The following is a 20,676-nucleotide window of genomic DNA, read 5'->3' as shown; positions in this document are numbered from 1 at the left end:
CCGGACCGGCGCACGAACCTGTGTCCCCCGCATCCGGCAGGCGGACTCTCAACCACTGCACCACCAGGGAAGCCCTGTACCCACATTCTTTTCCCTCTCTCTTATTGCTATGGATAATCTGTTCCTATTCCCATCTAAGGCCAACCCCTACATCTAAATAAGAGTTTTATTCTTGGAATTATTCTTTCCTACTCCTGAATCATTAATGTTTTTTTTCTGTTGATGATTCTCATCAACATACAAGCATGCTACAATATTTTCCATCTTGAAAAAACTTCATTAACCCTGCATTCCCTCTCATTCATTCATCCTTGGATTCAAGAAGTTTTTTTTGTTTTGTTTTTGTTTTTTTAAAATTTTTTGGTTACTGTTGGGATTATAGAAGTGAAAAAGGCAGATGACAAACCCTGCTTTCAAAGTTTCTATTCTAGTAGAGGGAATCAGATAATAAAAGAAATAAGTAAAATATGTAGTATGCTATACGGTGATAAATACTACAAAGACAATAAAGCAGGGAAGGGGAATATAGAGTGATGGGGGATTTTATGGCTTAAATAGCATTATCAGGAAAGGCATCTCTTTGGAATGAGATGTTTGAGTAAAGACCTGAAGAATGTAAGAGATTGAGGCATTTAGATTATGTGGGGGGAAGAGTATACTTGGTAGAGGGAATAGGAAGCACCTTGGGGTAGAAGCATACCTCCAGCTCTAAAATTTGTGTTTGAGGAACACCAAGGAAGCCAAGTGTGGCTGGAGTAGAGTGAGTAAGAGGAAGAGTAGTAGGTGAGCTCAGAGGGGAAAGATGGGGAGAGGAGGGCTGAACTGTGGAGAGTTTCAGATTGGTAAGGGTCTTACAGGCAGCTGTGAGGATTTTGACTTTCATGTTGAACGAGATGAGAAGCCATTGGAGAGTTTTGAGCATAAGAATCACGTGATCTAACATTTATTTTAATCCCACTTATTTGGCTACTTTAGCGAGCATTGACTGAATGGGTATGTGGAACCAGTTAAGAGGCTCTTGCAGTTATTCAGGCAAAAGAGCAAGGGATACGAAATAATTGTGAGTAGGAGAGTGCTCGTCTTTATAACAAAACTACTTGAAAGCGTTGTCTATATCTTCTTTCATTTCCTCTCCTCTTGAACCCATTCTAGTCAAGTCAGGCTTTAGTCCCCCGTCATTCCACTGAAACACTTATGTGAAGGTCATCATTGGTCTAACCCAGTGGCCAGTTTTCAGTCTTCATCTCACTCGACCTGTTGCTTTTGATATGGTTGATCATTCCATCATTTGGCTCCTGGGACCATGCTGTCTTGGTTTTCTTCCAATCTCACTGGTGCTTGAGAGCGTTCAGTATTTTTTTTTTTTTTAACATCTTTATTGGGGTATAATTGCTTTACAATGGTGTGTTAGTTTCTGCTTTATAACAAAGTGAATCAGTTATACATATGTTCCCATATGTCTTCCCTCTTGCGTTTCCCTCCCTCCCACCCTCCCTATCCCACCCCTCCAGGCTGTCACAAAGCACCGAGCCAATATCCCTGTGCCATGCGGCTGCTTCCCACTAGCTATCTACCTTACTACGTTTGTTAGTGTGTATATGTCCATGACTCTCTCTCGCCCTGTCACAGCTCACCCTTCCCCCTCCCCATAACCTCAAGTCTGTTCTCTAGTAGGTCTGCGTCTTTATTCCTACTGAACGCTCTAGCAGGAATAAAGACGCAGACCTGCTAGAGCGTTCAGTATTTAATCTGCTTTTGCAGTCTATTCTCTCTCCTGATGTAATCTCATCAGATTGTATTACTTAACATTCCATCTCTGTGCTGCTGATTCCCACATTTATTTCTCTAGTCTTGACCTTTCTTTTGAGCTCTCCTATTTTCAGTTGTGTATGTAACATTTCTATTTGGGTAGCTAATAGACCTTTCAAACTTAATGGGTCCAAAGCTGAACCCTGTTTTTCACTTCCCATTCCACTGCTTCCCCAGTCTTTCCCACATCAATAAATGGCACTATCATTCACTCATTTATTTAGAGCAAAACATGGAAGTTGTTTTTGATTCTTTTCTTAACCTCATATTCCACATTCAGCCCATCAGTTCTGGTTGGTGCTACATTCAAATTGCATGAGACTTTCCCCACTAGCTCCGTCACTACCTTAATCTTAGCCTCTATCATCTTTCATCTGGATTACTATAAAAGTCTCCAAACCTGTCTTCCTGATTCTGTTCTTTTACCTCCTCTCCCCTCCGCCCCCATGATAATTTGCACACAGCAAGATCGGTATCATCCTGTAAAAGCTAAAATCAAAGTTTGTTACCATCCCCTACTCAAAAGTGGCTTTCCATCACAGTTGATCAAAATGGAAGGTGCTTGCTGTGTACTTAAAAGTCTGCATGATCTGCCTCTTGGCCTTCTCTAACCTCATTTCCTTCTACTCCTCCTCTTGTTACTGAGCTCTGTTCACACTGGCTGCCTTGATGGTCTCCAAATATATTAAGCATGCTCCTGCCTGAGGACATTTTAAAAATTATTATTTGAGGACTTCTATACTTGGTAGTTTTCTCTACCTGAGGGGTTCTTTTTCTGGATATATTTATATGACTGGCTTCCTCGTTTCATTTAGGTCTCTGTTCAGATAAAGGCCTTCCTTGACCAGCCTTTTTATTATTATTTTTTAAAATAAATTTGTTTATTTTATTTATTTTTGGCTGTGTTGGGTTTTCATTGCTGCATGCAGGCTTTCTCTAGTTGCGGCGAGCGGGGGCTACTCTTCTTGGCGGTGTGTGGGCTTCTCATTGCGGTGGCTTCTCTTGTTGCAGAGCACGGGCTCTAGGCGAGCGGGCTCAGTAGTTGTGGCACACAGAGTTAGTTGCTCCGTGGCATGTGGGATCTTCCCGGACCAGGACTCCGACCCATGTCTCCTGCATTGGCAGACGGATTCTTAACCACTGCGCCCCCAGGGAAGCCTGACCAGCCTTTTTAAAGTAGCACTCTTAGTCATTCCCTTCCCCTCTTTTTATTCATGTCCTTTATTCACCTGTTACTGTCACATAATTGTTATTGTCATTCTCACACATTAGGATATATGGTTCATGAGGGTAGGAATTTGGGTTGGTTTTTCCTTACTGCTGTATCTCCAGCTTCTAGAATTGTATATAGGAGGTACTAAATAAATACTTCTTGAGTGAATGTATAGTGATTAAGTCATTCTCTGACCTCAGATTCCAACTCTATTACCTGATGCAAGTTACTTAAGTTCTTTAAGCCTTACTTATCCCATATAAATGTAATGGACATACTATCATTACCAATTTCATAGGGTTATTGTTAGGATTTAATAAATTAATCCATGTAAAACACTTATTACAAAGCCTGATACCAGTGAGCACTCAAAAATGGTTAATTATTATATTTTTAGGGTAAGTGCGTAGAATGTGTGAATATAGAGTTCATATTTTTCTGTGTTCTCATCTGGTTTTATAAAGAAATATAATAGAAAAAGGTATGTCTTGACCTTTGATTTGTTGGTGTTATTGAACTCTTCTTTTACTTTGTTCAGCTTGAAAAGATGGCTTTAATTTGTGCGTTTTTCCCTTTAGGGAAACTTTTATGGATTTCTTTCTTAACTAACTGGCTTAGAAGATATTATATATATATATATATATATATATATATATATATGTATATATAGTCTCCCTAGATTTTAGAACATAATTAAGAGCAAATTCAGGCCAAGGAAACCGCATTTTAAAATTCTGTAATACCGTTTTAGTTGTACCAACTTTAATGGAACAAAATATTTTCTAAGGGTGAACCTGGGTAGCAGATGCACAAATCCTTTAACCTTTAATGTGTTGGGAGGTTAACAAGCCACATAGTTTCTCTGCCTGTATTTCAGCAAAGCAGAGGTAATATAGTACTGTCTGGCCTTCTAATTTTCATGACTATTTGAGATCTTCAAGAATGTTTTAAAGACAAAAGAGTTTAAAAATAGTTGGGATTGGGAATTCCCTGACATTCCAGTGGTTAGGACTCTGTGCTTTCACTGCCACGGGCCCAGTTTCAGTCCCTGGTTGGGGAACTAAGATCCTGCAAGGTGCGTGGTGCAGCCAAAAAAAAAAAAAAAAGTTGGTATTAATTCCTAAAAAGTCCTTAAGTTGTTTCAAAAGGGTGTTACCAAGATGATTTTTTTTTTAGGTGACCCCAGGAAATCTGAGTCCTGCCTTTGACCAGTAAGAGAATGGGACATTTTACTACTAGCTCTCATGCTAGTAGTCTTCTATATATTTATTATTATTTTTAAATATTTATTTATTCGTTTAGGCTATGCCGGGTCTTGGTTGCGGTGCGCGGGATCTTCGTTGCAGCATGCAGGATCATTTTTTTTTTAGTTGCAGCATGCGCACTTCTCAGTTGTGGCATGCGGACTTCTTAGTTGCGGCATGCGAACTCTTAGTTGCAGCATGCATTTGGGATCTAGTTCCCCAACCAGGGGTTGAACCCGGGCCCCCTGCATTGGGAGTGCGGAGTCTTACCCACTGGATCACCAGGGAAATCCCAGTACTCTTTTATATTTAAGAACACTAGTTGCTGTAAAAAAATACATTCAAAAGAACCTAGAGTAATGGAGGCTCTACCATTTTCTACACATGGCTTCCAAGGTCACCTGAGGCAGGTGGGGCAATCTTGTGGGAGTTGTTGATGGGCAGACCTGGAAATGGCTTAATCACTTCCACCCATATTCTGTTGCCAGAATTCAATCATAGCGCCATAGCTTGTGCCCAGGAGGAAGGTGAATCATGTTTGGTCAATATCTAGCTAGTCCTTGCCATAGCCCTCAAACCCTAATATGGTCCTCAGCTAGAACTATGTAGAAATCCTATTATTCTGGATATAGACCACCTAGAACCTTCATTCCTTATAGGCCCAAAGAGTTTTGGATAATAACCGTTTTGAATGCATGTAAAGGCCTTTTTGCAGGAATACCTAGGAGGTCTGGAAAAGCTTGTTTTCCTCCGTCTGTGGCAGAGCTAGTCTCTGGCAACCCCCACACTCTTTCAGGTCTTGGTGGCTAGTGATAGCTTTCTGTAGGCATTTCTCAGTTTGTCCACCCAGCCATGTGGAAGAGAAAAAAGCCATAAGGAAGCCAAGAGAAGCCAGAGAGGAAGGCGACTGGGTCTCAGCTATTTTCACTTTAATAGGCTCCTGGAAGGAAGTGTGGCCCTAGACACCCTACCTCTACATGTGCTTTGACTTCTTAAATTGTGGTAAAATACACTTACCATAAAATTCACGATTAGTGACATTCAGTACATTCAAATGTATAACCATCACCACTATCTAGTTCCAGAATATTTCCTCCTTCCCCCAGTCCCTGGCGACCACTAATCTGTTTTCTGTCTCTGTGAACATTTCATGTAAAGGGAATCATACAATACATGGCCTTTTATGTCTGGCTTCTTTTACTTAACGTAATGTTTTTGAGATTCATCCATATTGTAGCATATATCATCAGTATGTCATTCCTTTTTATGGCCGAGTAATATTCCATTATATGGATATACCACATTTGGTTTATTCAGTCATCAACTGATGGGCATTTGGGTTGTTTCCACCTTTTGGTGATTGTGGTAGTACCCCTATGAACATTTGTGTACAAGTTTCTGTTTGTACACCTGTTTTTCAATTTTTTGTTTCTATATACAGGAGTGGAATTGTTGGATCATATGATAATTCTATGTTTAAGTTTTTGATGAATTGTCAAGCTGTTTTCCACAGTGGGTGTATCATTTTAACATTCCTACCAGCAATTTACAAGGGTTCCAGTTTGTCTGTGACCTTGCTAGCACTTGTTATTTTCCATTTTTAAAAAATCTAGCCATCCTAGTGGATAGAAATATCTCATGCTTTTTTTAAAAAAAATTTTTATTTATTTATTTGGCTGTGCTGGGTCTTAGTTGCGGCACACGGGATCTTTAGTTGTGGCATGCAGGATCTAGTTCCCTGACCAGGGATTGAACCCGGGCTCCTTGCCTTGGGAGCGTGGAGTCTTAACTGCTGGACAACCAGGGAAGTCTCTGTCTCTTTTTAATCTTTTCCTTTCATCTCTTCCTTTTCCTTAAAATCTGTAAGTTGAAAAACCTTGGGGCATTTGGCCTGTAGAGTTTCCCAAAGTCTAGATTGCATAGTTATGGTGCATTTCAAAATGTTTTATGCCCTGTTGTATTTCCTGCAAATTATAGCTGGATACAGAGGCTTAATTAGCCTCAGGTTCAATTCCTTTGGCAAGATTTTGGGTGGTAGTGTGTTCTTTCAACAGGAGGCATGTGATGTCTGCTTTTTGCTCTTTGATTGTAGCAGTTGCTGATGCTTAGTGCTGAGATTCGCTAATTGGGAGTTGCAAAGTAGTGATATAATTCTATCATTTTGTTTTCATTTATTAGGTGGCATAGCATTTTAAGGAGATGCTTCTCATCTACTGTTTGATTCCCAGTGGTATATAGTTCATGTAAGAATGGTCTGATTCTTTCCTTTTATTTACCTAGTTTTTAAGGTAATAAATTGGTTCCCTGTCATCTTCAGATGGTGATCAGTTAGTTATTTTTTATTATCACTGTGGAGTCATACATTTAAATGTATTTGATGGGTTTCAACCCATATTTTATGTGTTTTTCTTTCTTTCTTTTTTTTTTTTTAACTGCTAATTGAAGCTCACATTGTCCTGTTGTTGCCTAGGAAGAGCCTCTTCAAATTGGTTCCTTAGTCTTTTTTTTTTTTTTTTTTGGTGGTACGTGGGCCTCTCACTGTTGTGGCCTCTCCCGTTGCGGAGCACAGGCTCTGGACGCGCAGGCTCAGCGACCATGGCTCACGGACCCAGCTGCTCCGCGGCATGTGGGATCTTCCCGGACCGGGGCACGAACCCGTGTCCCCTGCATTGGCAGGTGGACTCTCAACCACTGCGCCACCAGGGAAGCCGGTTCCTTAGTCTTTTTGACCCAATCCTAATAGTTTTGATAATTTTCTTGCTATCTCTTACGTTCAACTGTTCCAGGCTCATTTTCCACCTTAGACCTGGAATTAGCTGTTTCTCTAAGAACTCCTGGCTTCTTTTAATGGGAAATGGAATTTCAGAACACCTGCAGTCTAGATCCTAGGGATACTTATTGCTACTAGGTTGATCATTGTTCCTATGACCTTTCAGTGGATAGAGTTAGAAATATATATAATAAAAACTATCTTGGCAATCAACAGTGATATTGACAAAGGACTACAGAGGTTTTTTTTAAACTTAATCTCCCATTTATTACATTAGTATCTCCTTTCTTTCATACCAAGAATCATGTTCCCAAAGACTCAGGGGATGATAAAATTAGAATATCCAGGAATTACTAATTTGCTTTATCATATGTTAACTGTATAACAGTCTCTAGTGGCACTACTAATGTACTACCACCAATGATTAATGAAAACTGTTAAAAAATTTTTTTGTGTATGCTGTCTCCACCTTCTCCCCTCATTTTTTGGTTGACCTATATCTACATTGTCAGATCATATAGCCATTATATACTATACTCTCTCCCTTTTAATGAACACTCATTTATAATTTTATAAATGACCATATATTTAATGCTAATCACCATATTGATACATCTCTTGTTTTTTTTTTTAATTGAAGTATTGTTGATTTATAGTGTTGTGTTAGTTTCTGGTATACAGCAAAGTGATTCAGATATACATATATATTTACATATAAATATATATATTCTTTTTCAAATTCTTTTCCATTATAGGTTATTACAAGTTCCCTGTGAATATAGTTCCCTGTGCTATGCAGTAGGACCTCGTCATTCTAGTTATTTTGATTGTATGAATCTTTTGTTTTTTGTTTTTTCTTTTCTTTTTTGTGGTACGCGGGCCTCTCACTGTTGTGGCCTCTCCCGTTGCGGAGCACAGGCTCTGGACGCGCAGGCTCAGTGACGGCCATGGCTCACGGGCCCAGCCGCTTCGCGGCATGTGCGATCCTCCCGGACCGGGGCACGAACCCGCGTCCTCTGCATCGGCAGGCGGACTCTCAACCACTGCGCCACCAGGGAAGCCCCGAATCTTTTGTTTTTAAACATGTGTTTATTTTATTTTATTTTTTATTTTTTTTGGCCGCACAGTGTGGCATGTGGGATCTTAGTTCCCTGACCAGGGATCGAACCCATGCCCCCTGCAGTGGAAGCGCAGAGTCTTAACCACTGGACTGCCAGGGAAGTCCTGATTGTATGAATCTTGTTCTTTAGTACATTCCTTAGGAATGACCTGTTGGAACAATATTCTCTGAGTTATTTTATATTGATAACATTTTGCCTGTGCCCTTTACCTTGAAGGTTAGTTTTCCTGGATATAAAATCCTGGGCTCATACTGCCTTTCTTTGAGTATCTTATATATGTAACCCTGTTTTTCTTTTGGCATAAAGAATTGTTGTCGGGACTTCCCTGGTGGCACAGTGGTTAAGACTCCATGCTCCCAATGCAGGGGGCCCGGGTTTGATCCCTGGTCAGGGAACTAGATCCCACATGCCTGCCACAACTAAGGAGCCTGCGTTGCTGCAACTAAGACCCAGTGCAGATAAATAAATATTAAAAAAAAATGTTGCCATAGTCTGATAGTGATGCAGGTTTTTCTAATAGGTCATTTTTTTTTTAATGCTGAAAGGATTTTTCTGTTAAAGTCCAGTTATTATACTAAAATATATCTTGGTGTTGGTCGTTTTGGATTTATATGTCATGCACGTGGTGTGCTCTTCCAGGATGTAGTTTTCATATATATAGTTTTAATTTCAGCAAGTTTTTGAATTATAATTTTAGTATTGATATTCGTTCTGTTGCCTTGCTTTGATTTTCTTCTGCAGGGACTTCTATTTGCTGTATGTTGGATCTTCTTTGCCTCTTTTCAACATATCATTTTCTCTCAAACATTTTTTTTCCTCTTCATAAAAAAATAAAACAAACAGAAACACCCAAAGCATTTCATCTTCTGTGCCTCTTAAGGCATTATCTCTTGTTTGTATTCTGTCTTGTGTTCCTTCAAATTTAGTCTTTTTTTTTTTTTACAATGGAATACTATAATAAAATAAATGAATGAACTCCAGGTACATGTATCAACATGGATAAAACTCAGGAAACCTAATACTGATTCGAAAAAGTCATGAAAGAATATGTTTATATAAAGTTGAACAACATGCAAAATTTTACAATATATGGATGCAGTAATATGTTGTAAAACCATACAAAAAAGCAAGGCATGAAAAATGACACTGGTTACCTCAGGCAGGGGAAGGTGATGTGGCTGGGGAGGGCTACATGGTGGGTTTTGTCATTCAGAAATGATTTGTTTTTGAAGCTGGGTGATGGGTACAGGTACATAGGTATTTGTTTTATAATTTATTCAAACTGTACAGATATGTATATTATAAAATTTATAATGTATTATCATGAAAAATAAATAAAATTAAAAAAACAGGAATAATTGGATAGAGTACTTGTGGGAGGGTAGATTGTTATAGGACCCTCCCTGAGGTCAGAGGGAATAAAACACTACTGCTGAAGTGGAGCTAGATGTGTAGGCGATTTCCTTGTGAAACATGGCTGTGAATGGGAACAGAACCCAGAGAGCTAAGGTGATGGTAGGAGGAGGGGCAAAGAATGATTTTTCTAAGATGGGAGATACTAGACTATGCTTGTTTGCTACTGGGAATGACACAGAGACCATAAAGCAGGACCAGATGGGAACATAGAAGAGAAAGGGAATAATGGAAGGGGAAGGAGGGACTGGGGTCTAGGGCACTGGGACTCAGAGATGAGGAGAGGTCCTCAGGCCCTTCATTGTAACAGGAAGGAATGAGACAAAAGATGAACACAGATACTGGGAGGTTTAGAGATTCAGTGGTGGGAAGATGAAGGCCCTGGAACAATTCTCCCATGTCTGATGGCTTTTATTTTGTCACTGAAGCGTGAGATAAGATCATTTTTCTTGGTTCAGCTGTCTTCCATCAGTCTGTGAGTGAGTCTTCACTGGAGCAGTGTGGCATGGTGGTCAAACATGTAGACCTTGGAGGCAGGCAGGCTGGAATTTGATTTTTTTGCACCCATTTAACAAACATTTGCTGAATCGTGCCTTATACCAGTCTTGTCCTGAGTCCTGCTGAGGGCGCAAATGTATATGGCCCCTAGTCTCAGGGAGATCACTCTCTTTACGGAGCAGCCGGGAGGTGGGGCCCGTCATTTCTTAATTGATCTTTTATTTCTAATTTTTTCTTAAGCTCTCTCACCTCACTGGTGAGTTTATTTGAATCTGATTCATGTTTTGTAGCATAAATGTCTTTAGTAAATTTTAAAATCATATGTTACAGAAGGAAATGCCAATGTATTTATCTGCATTTTTACTTACTGTGTTCTTTCTCTGTTCCTAAAGTTGCTTATTGTATTATTTCCTTTCTGTTTAGAGAACTTTCTTTAGGCATTCTTTTAGGATAGGTTTGCTGCCAATAAAGTCTCTTAATTATCCTTATTTCTGAAGGTCATTTTCCCTGGTTATTGCTTCTGGTTGACAGTTCTTTTCTTTCAACACTGGAAAAATACTGTGCTCCCACTTTATTCTGGACTACATAGTTTCTGATGAGAAATCTGTCATTCAAACGTTTTTGTTTTCTTTTGTTTGTAATTTTTCTGAATTTTAGTTATAATGTTTCCTGGCATATTTCTTTGGGTTTATTCTGCTTGGGGTTCACTCAGCTTCTTGAATCTGTAGGTTTATGTCTTCTTCACACATTTGGGAGGTTTTCAGCCATGATTTATTCTAGTACTTCTTCTTTCTTTCTCTCTTTGTCCTTTCCTTTTCGACTCCAATGACACAGACATTAGATCTTTAATTACAAAACCATAGGTCCTGAAGCCTCTGTTTACTGTTTTCACTTTGTTGTTCATGTTGAATAACTTCTGTTCTTCTGTCTTCCAGTTCACTGTTTCTTTATTCTGTCCTCTATGTTCTGCTGAAAAGCTTATTCACTCAGTTTTTTTATTTCGGTTATTATATATTTCAGTTCTAAAATATCCATTGGGTTCCTCTTTATGTTTTATTTTTTCCTTTGATTCAAGTATGGATACCTTTGCTCATTGAAATATTTTTATCATGTATGTTTTATACCCTTTTGTCTCTCATTTCCTCTGTTACTGCCATCTTTTGTGTTTAGCTGAAGAAAAAAAATTTTTTTTTGGTGTAATGAACCGTTTTGATCCCCTTTCATTTCCTTTTGTGTGTGCTTTTTTTATATTTTCTTTTTGCTTTGCCACAGGGATTACACATAACATCCTAAATTTATAACAGTCTAGTTTGAATTGGTACCAACTTCAATAACATACAAAAACTCTGCTCCTATACACCTCTATTCTCCCACCCCCCTTTATGTTGTTCTCACAAATTATATCTTCATACATTGTGTGCTCAGTAACATAGATTTATAATTATTTTTATGTATTTGTCTTTTAAATCATGTAGGAAATAAAAAGTGGAGTTATAAACCAAAACTATAATAATGCTCACTTTTATATTTGCTCATGTAGTTACCTTTACTGGAGATCTTTATATCTTCATATGGCTTGAAGTTCCTGTTTTGTGTCTTTTCATTTCAACCTGAAGGATTCCTTTTAGGGCCGGTGTAGTGGTAATAAACTCCCTCAGCTTTTGTTTATCTGGGTAGAAATCTAAGTTGACAGTTTTTCCTGTCAGCACTTTTTTTTTTTTTTTTTTTTGCAGAATGAGGGCCTCTCACTGTTGTGGCCTCTCCCGTTGCGGAGCACAGGCTCCGGACGCGCAGGCTCAGCGGCCATGGCTCACGGGCCCAGCCGCTCCGCGGCATGTGGGATCCTCCCGGACCGGGGCACGAACCCGTGTCCCCTGCATCGGCAGGCGGACTCTCAACCACTGCGCCACCAGGGAAGCCCTCTCTTCACTTTTCTTCATTCTTTTTTTTTTCTTGTTCCTCAGACTGTATAGTTTTAATTATCTTGTCTTCAAGATTGCTGATTCTGTCTTTGCCTGCTCAAATTTGCTATTGAACGCCCTACTGAATTTTTCACTTACTTATTGGTCTTTTTATCTCCTGAATTTCTGTTTGGTTCTTTTTAATAATTTCTGTCTTTTTGTTGATAGTCTTGTTTTGTTCATTGTTTTCTTGATTTTCTTTAGTTCTTTGTCCATGTTTTCCTTTACTGATATGACCATGTTTAAGACAATCAATTTAAAATTTACTGCTAAGTCCAATGCTGGGCTTCCTCAGGGGTGGTTTCTGTTAATTTATTTTGATTCTTTGAGTGGGCCATACTTTCTTATTTCGTTATATGTCTTGTGATTTTTTGTTGTTGTTGAAATTTGGACATTTGAATATTGGTAACTCTGGAATACAGCTTTTTCATTTTCCCCAGGCTTTGCTGTTGTTTGATCGTTGAAGGCTGTAGTTGTCCATTTGTCTAGTGAGTTTTCCAACCTTTTTTGTAGAAACTGTATTTCTTGCTGTGTGTGATACTGAAGTCTCTGTTACTTAGCTTGTGTTTTGATGAAGATTTCCTGGATTGGCAGGAGCTAAGCAAACAAACAAACACACATCCTGGTCTTTGCAGATTGACTTTGTGCCCTCCTTTGGCCCTTAGCCAGACTTGTGCTAAGTCTAGGGATCAGCTTGAGATGAAAGCTTAAAATCTTTTTAGGTCTTTCCTGAGCATGCATTTCACCCTGGGCTTTCTAAATTGCCATATATACATAGGTGTTTTTGATTGCCCTAATTTCCCAAAGAAACTCTCCCTTTTCTCACCCAGATCTCAGGCAGTCAGTTGAATGTCTCATTGTTAATCTTTTGCCCAAGTGACTGTGGGTGTTTGGATCACCTTACAGGGTTTTAAGCAATACTTGCTGCTTTTCCACCTTGAGAAGATTGTGAGTTAGGTGAAATAGAGAGGAGTGCCTTGTGGTAGTCCTTCAGGTAGTCTCCAGATAAGTTATAACAGGTATAAACGATAAGTTGCAAGTCAGGTCTGTTCTGCTCCTTCTGGAACCAGGGGCCAGGGTCCCACACTTGGAACACCAGCTGATGTCTTTAAGATTGCCTCCACATCAAGGAGTGGGTAGGGTGAGGGCAAGTAAAAATGCCACAAAGCTTTCCTACCATTTTTAAGTTGACTTTTTTTTTTAATAGATTTTATTTATTTATTTATTGGTTGCGTTGAGTCTTCCGTTGCTGTGCGCAGGCTTTCTCTAGTTGCGGCGAGCAGGGGCTACTCTTTGTTGTGGTGTGAGGGCTTCCCATTGTGGTGGCTTCTCTTGTTGCGGAGCACAGGCTCTAGGCGCACAGGCTTCAGTAGTTGTGGCACACGGGCTTCAGTAGTTGCGGCTTGTGGGCTCTAGAACGCAGGCTCAGTAATTGTGGCACACGGGCCTAGTTGCTCCGCGGCATGTGGGATCTTCCCAGACCAGGTCTCGAACCCGTGGTCCCCTGCATTGGAAGGCGGATTCTCAACCACCGTGCCACCAGGGAAGCCCCTTAAGTTGACTTCTTGATTCAGCATTCTCTTGGTTGCCGTAAGCCTTTGACTATTTTCCAGAGTCTGACAAAGGTGGTTCTGACAGTTTCTGCTTGTTTTTTTTTGTTTGTTTGTTTTCACGTCCTTTATCTCATTTAATTGTCTTTTTTTTTAAAATTTTTTCTTTAAGTTTATTTTTTTAACATCTTTATTGGAGTATAATTGCTTTACAATGGCGTATTAGTTTCTGCTTTGTAACAAAGTGAATCAGCTATACATATACATATATCCCCATATCTCTTCTGTCTTTCGTCTCCCTCCCTCCCACCCTCCCTATCCCACCCCTCTAGGTGGTCACAATTTCTGCTTGTTTTTCAGTGTTTCTGTGGGGGAATGTTAGCTTGGAGCTGTGTACTCCATCATTTTGCTGATGTTATCTTTCACTTGATTTTAATCTTTGTTTCCCCAGTGATAAATGATGTTGAGAATGGTTTCATGTGTTCATTTGCCATATTTGCCTCTTCTTTGCTGAAATGTCTTTTTTTGCATGGTATGCGGGCCTCTCACTGTTGTGGCCTCTCCCGTTGCGGAGCACAGGCTCCGGACGTGCAGGCTCAGCGGCCATGGCTCACGGGCCCAGCCACTCCGCAGCATGCGGGATCTTCCCAGACTGGGGCATGAACCCATGTCCCCTGCATTGGCAGGTGGACTGTCTACCACTGCGCCACCAGGGAAGGCCCTTGCTCATGTTTTTTTATTAGCTTGTGTGTTTTCTTATTATTGAATTGTGAAAGATCTTTATATATACTGAATGCCAATCTTTCTCAGATGTGTTTTGCAAATATTCTTCCTCCTGTGTGATTTGTTTTCATTTTTTAACAGTATCTTTGAAGAGTAGTAGTTTTTAAATTTGTTTAAGTCTATTTATAAATTTGTTCTTTTTAAACTTCTGCTTTGTGTGTTATCTAAGAATGCTATCTAACTCAAAAGTATAAAAATTTACTCTTGTATTTTCTTCTGAAGGTTTATACTTTTAGGTTTTATAGTTAGACTCATGATCCACTTAGAGTTAATTTTTATATATGTTGTCTTTGATATGCCTGAGGTATGGGTCAGGGTTCTTTTTTTTCGCATGTACATATCAAGCAAAGGTTTTTTGATACGGATTAAGAGAATGTACTTTGAGTAGTGTGGCACCTGGGTTTGACTCTTGGCAAGGTAGGTCAGGAAGACTCTGCCATAGGGTATGGATTTTTCTTCACCTACTGAATTTCCATTCATATGGGATAAGACAACTCCTATTGAGAGCCCAGGTTCTTAGCCTGATAGACAAGTTTTTAGTGTGTAGACTTCTGTTTTCAGCTGTGAATCCTTTGCTTACTTCTAATCCTATCCTTAGTAGCATGACACAGTATAAACACAACGCTAGCCTTGTGGGTAAAGTTAGCCTGAGATTTGCTTTGATATTGTGGAGGAGGGAGATGGTTCTGACCAAGAGAGGGAGGACTCTCTGTGAGGACTCCCAGAGCAATAGGCAAAGTAGCCACAACTTAGTACTCTGAATTAAAAGAGAAAGCAATAAGCTCTTAGAGTTGGAAGGAGCATGTAGAAATTGTGTAGTCAGGCAATTTTCAACCTTGTTTTTTGACAGTTGAAATTTATATGTCATATATTAGATATGTTATTGTTATGATAGATAAATACACATTATATGTAATTTCTGGCATGCAGGCTGTAATTCTGCCTTTTAAAAAATCTCACTTAAGAAAGAATGTAACATAAGCGAACTGACTTTATTTCATTGATAGTATTTACCAAGAACCTGCTTTCATTTAATTAAGAGAGTATACTGATTGCAAACTTGAGTACTTTAAGTCAATTTCACATAATTTGTGACACAATCCTCACAATTGGTCAACATATATTTGTGTTGATGGCATCATATTGAAAATTTTTATTTAGTCTCGTGGTTCTCAAACTTTAGTGTGCTTCACAATTACTTAGAGGGCTTGTTAAAACATGGATTGCTGCTACCCTCCCCCAGAATTTCCTATTTAGTAGATCTGGGGTGGGGCCCTAGAATTTGCCTTTCTAACAAGTTCACAGGTGATGCTGATGCTGCTGGTCTGGGGACCACATTTTGAGAGTCACTGCTTAGGCCAACTTTCACCTTACTTTTTCAGTATCCTGGGGGCACAGTCCATTCCTTTTAAGACGGCCTTTTTTCACTGTTAGATGGTTCTTCCTATAATTAAACCTACTTCTCCTTCTGTTATTTTTATCCAGTATATCAAACTGGCCTCTGAAGTAAGAAGTTTACTCTCCTATAACAGAGGAGATAGCTCTCTTGTAGTTGAAGAGAGTTATTCATGTCTTCTTTGTTTTATTTCTTTCACGTTAAATGTTTATAGTTTCCCTAATAGTTATTGGAAGAGTACTGCAATTTGTAGTTATGTTAATATTGCCATAATAGTATTTTATTTGTAACCTTGTTTCTCTTGCTATATTCCCTGGGATTCTATCTAAGCCAGAAACCTGGAAGTCATCCTAGGCTCCTTCCCCTCCTTAACTCCCTATTTTGCTGAAGAATCATTTGAGTGTACAAATGATAGGAACCAGATAGAAATTTGATCCAATTTAAGCAGAAAGGGGGAGCTTACCATAAGGGTACAGTGGTATGCCGTTGAATCTGAAAACATGTGGTTTGGCTGGATCTCTCATAAGTGACTAGAAATGGGAACTAGAAAACTGCAAGAAGCAAATTAGTTTGGAAGTTAGAAAGGAAGTTCCTCTTCCCATGCCCTTTTTCTTTCTTGGGCTATGTGTGGTTCTGTTTTATTTGCTTCATTCTCTTTTCCTGTCTTTTAATGAATTCTTTGGTAAATTCAGTAATGTTCTGCTGTTTTAAAAAGTGCAGTCTAGCTGAGCAAGACAAGCAAGATACAGAACAGTTCATACAGAGTGATTCCATTTATCTAATATTCTGTTCGAAGCCTGGATAGTAGTTACCCTGGAGGGATAGTGTAGTGACTAGAAGGGTGCACAGGGGGCTTTCTGGAATGCTTGGTTATGTCTTTTTTTTTAAATCTTGATGCTGGTTCCATGGATATGTTTAACTTGCAAAATTTATTGAGTTATATGCTTAGGTATATGTACTTTTCTGAAATGAGTAATATACTTAAGTAAAAGTTAAAAAGACGTCCTGATTTAAAAGTTAAATTTCATTTCCCATTTATATTTCCTTCCCTTTGCAAAGTTTTGACAGGGGAGACTTGGAATAAGAAGGTGCATGATCTGCTTTCATTATTCCTCTCCTCTGTTTTCTGGCTTCTTTACTTTGGTATGTTATGATAGGAAATAGGGAGATTGAAAAGGATATGACTTTCTTTTGGGACTTCCCTGGTGGCGCAGTGGTTAAGAATCCGCCTGCCAGTGCAGGGGACACAGGTTCAATTCCTGGTCCAGGAAGATCCCACATGCTGCGGAGCGACTAAGCCCCTGCGCCACAAGTACTGAGCCTGTGCTCTAGAGCCCATAAGCCACAACTACTGAGCCTGTGCTCTAGAGCCCATGAGCCACAACTTTCTTTTAACTGGTGCTGATCTCGTCCTATCGGTTGTCGATCCTTTTGTGGCTAAGACTAACTGTTCATCCATACAGTGTAGCAGGCATCCAAGTGCTGGCTCTCTCAAGTAGCTGATTTGTAAGGTATTTTTGGGATACTTTTCTTTCCATATTGCCTTCACATAGGATATTCCTTCAGCATGATATCTTACAAGGCCTTCTCACTTCCCTCCACCCAAAGCTGCTTACTGGGGTGTTGCTTCTGTGAATGGCCAGCCCTTTTTGGTGGGTTACCAGCATTAGTGCCCAGACCCTGCTTTCTTCATGGTTTCTACTTGATGCATAGGTACTGTTTCATCCTCGACACACCAGTTGGTGGGAATATAGGCTGTTCCCTTGCTGCCTTCTCTTTTCGCATTGACTACTCCTTCCAATTCCCCTTTCTCCCTGCTCATTCCTGTTAGAGTTGGATGGGCACATCAGTAGATTTAATGGTACAGTGCCTAAATATCCCCCTTTATCCTTTTATCCATTTACTACCAATTTTTAAAAAAAATATTTTTATTTATTTATTTATTTGGCTATGCTGGGTCTTAGTTGCGGCACGTGGGATCTTTGTTGCTGCGTGCGAGATCTTTGTTGTGGCCTACTGGATCTTTTAGTTGCGACATGCGGGATCTTAGGTGCGGCATGCGGGATTTAGTTCCCTGACCAGGGATTGAACCCGTGTACCCTGCACTGGGAGCGTGGAGTCTTAACCACTGGACCACCAGGGAAGTCTCATTTACTACCAATTTTAAAAATACTTTTTCCTCGGGAATTCCCTGGTGGTCCAGTGGTTAGCATTCTGTGCTCTCACTGTCGAGGGCCCAGGTTCAATCCCTGGTTGGAGAACTAAAATCCCACAAGCCATGCTATGCGGCCAAAAAAAAAAAAACCCCAAAACAAATGAAAAAAACCTTTTTCCTTTTCTCTTCAGTTATTTTTCATCAACTTCACTCTTCTTTTTATCCTGGGGTATTTGTAAATTATATTCTGGATGGCCACCACTAAGCAATGTTTGTACTTTCCTGTGTGAGAACTCACCGGTCACAGTATATGACCCTAGAGGCTTTATTTATTTATTTTTAAATTATTTATTTGGTTGCGCTGGGTCTTAGTTGCGGCAGGTGGACTCCTTAGTGGTGGCTCACTGACTCCTTAGTTGTGGCACGTTGGCTCCTTAGTTGCAGCTCGCCGGCCCCTTAGTTGTGGCATGTGAGCTCTCAGTAGCGGCATACATGTGGGATCTAGTTCCCTGACTAGAGATCGAACCTGGGCCCCCTGTATTGGGAGCACAGAGTCTTAACCACTGTCCCACCAAGGAAGTCCCCTCTAGAGGCTTTAAAAAAAATCTTTTCTGAAGGAGGCAGGCATTTTTCCATTTATTTCCCACCCCCCTGTGGCTTTATTGCTATGGTACTAGTTGCTTGTGTCTTGTTTTTCAAATGGCAGGTAACACAGATTTCAGTTATTTATTTCTCCTTATGCTTCTCATTTTGTCTTTGTACTGTCCAGGTCAGATTGATGTGCTACTTATCTGTGTTTGTTGTAGCTTCCTTCACTGAAATATAAAAGATAGGCCTCATTTGCCTTATTTTTAATTTTTTTACCCAGAATATTTTCTCATTAATGCTGCTAATTAGGTGGGTGTTTGCTTTAAAATGTCTGCATCTTGATGATGCTTACTGAGTGAGGAGGAGGTGGCATTGGGATAGGGTGGGATGGGTTAGACTAAAATAAAGGCAATGGGAAGGCACTGTCAATGCTTCATATTGTCTGTATATCCTCCATTGTACTATTATAATTTTTCATTGAAAACATGAGTTCAGCTCCTATTATAGACATAAAGAAGGCTCTGAGTTTTACTTTAGCATTAATTGAATGTTAGGGGTATTTCTAACTTTGTATGACAGGTAAAGGAAGGTCTATTATTTATGATTTTTTTAAAAACTAAAATATACTTTTCTTTACTAGATACAGGAAGAGTGTGAATAAATGGAGAAAAGTAAATAAACATAATTAGACATGTACTCATTATGGATAATATATCCTGTCAAAGTGCCTTATTGTGTCACCTTGTGAATCTCATCCCCTATTTTTCCTTTGGCATTTTATACTCAATGTCCCACATCATTCACAGCATACCCAAACAGCTGTCACTAAGAAATTTGTTTCTGGCTTTAGCTGTTGAACAGGAAATATAAAATGTTGGCACTTTTTAACTGTAATGAATGTTGTAGAGATATTTAATATAAAGTTAGTTCTTATACTTTCAGAAAAGATATTAAAGGCTTATGTTTTACTTCTTTCACTTTGAAGGATGTGATAACTGGACTTAGTCCCCTGCTCTTCAGGAAGCTCAGTAATCCTGACATATTTTCATCCACTGGAAAAGCTAAACTTCAACGACAACTTAGTCAGGATGACTCTAAGTTACGGAGAGGAAGCCCGGCCAGTTCTTTTTCAGGTAAGTATCTAATTTTGTTTTCTTTTAACAGTTGTGGGAATGGGACTTCCCTGGTGGCACAGTGGTTAAGAATCCGCCTGCCAATGCAGGGGACACGGGTTCGAGCCCCGGTCCGGGAGGATCCCACATGCTGCAGAGCAACTAAGCCCATGTACCACAACTACTGAGCCTGTGCTCTAGAGCCTGCGAACCACAACTACAGAGCCCACGTGCCACAACTACTGAAGCCCGTGTGCCTAGAGCTGGTGCTCCGCAATAAGAGAAGCCACTGCAGTGAGAAGCCGGTGCACTGCAACGAAGAGTAGCCTCCACTCGCAGCAACTAAAGAAAGCCCACACGCAGCAACGAAGACCCAATGCAGCCAAAAAACAAAAAAACAAAAAAAACCCCAGAGTTGTGTGACTGTTTTGTCAATATTTAAGGGTATATCAACTGACTTGGCATCTTGACCCCTTCTTCTGTTGTAATAGTGTTATATAGAACACTTGTGGGTAAGGCTGTCTTCCTTTCTTTACTGTTTCCCTGTTTCCTCATGGCATTTCTGAATGCTAACCTCCTGAACCTGCTGAGTATTTCCTGGTTGACCATTATCACTGGTTATTCCCTTTCAATATGATTTGTGCTCTCTGCTTACTTCTGTAGACTTCACAAACTTTGCTTCTTTTTATTTTTTCTCTTATTTCCAAAACTCATTCCAAAGCCCATAGTGCCTCCCCACCTCATCCATAGAAAAGTCTTAAAAAATTCAAAGGGAAAAATTAATACAAGGACATCATGCCCAAATAGGAAGCAATTAAAATGTGGCACAGTTTTAAGCAATCAATAGAGTATGGAAGAAAGAGAATCCATTTGACTTTAGTTGAAGAAGCAAATGTAATCCTATTACATTCCTTGGCCTACTGTAAACAGTTTTCAGTTTCTTTTTATTTTTGTACCTTTTCAGGGCTGTTCCCTTGGCTTTCTCTTCTCACTCTTCTATTGAAATTTTATTTTGTCAGTCATGTATTTAATCACATAGAGCTATTTCTTGTTTGTTTTTTTC

General features: G+C 39.6%; 1 protein-coding gene across 5 annotated transcripts in view; it reads left to right on the top strand.

Annotated features, from left to right (window-relative positions):
- Positions 1 to 20,676, top strand: part of MAST2 (microtubule associated serine/threonine kinase 2) — a gene marked incomplete at both ends in the record, with an annotated part of 203,511 nt that overhangs the window by 8,249 nt on the left and 174,586 nt on the right. For 4 of the 5 annotated variants that reach the window (XM_082833898.1, XM_082833895.1, XM_082833897.1 and 1 more), the window contains one exon: positions 19,487 to 19,634. In XM_082833898.1, coding sequence (XP_082690024.1) covers positions 19,487 to 19,634 — 148 coding nt within the window. Of the gene's footprint in view, positions 1 to 19,480; positions 19,635 to 20,676 lie in introns of all 5 variants that reach the window. The other variant, XM_082833896.1, reaches the window with a different exon arrangement.

Source organism: Leucopleurus acutus (assembly GCF_964270905.1).
Source record: "Leucopleurus acutus genome assembly, chromosome: 2".
NCBI lineage: Eukaryota > Metazoa > Chordata > Mammalia > Artiodactyla > Delphinidae > Leucopleurus > Leucopleurus acutus.
Note: the sequence above shows the minus strand (reverse complement) of the source record. Positions and strands in the feature narration are given on the sequence as shown.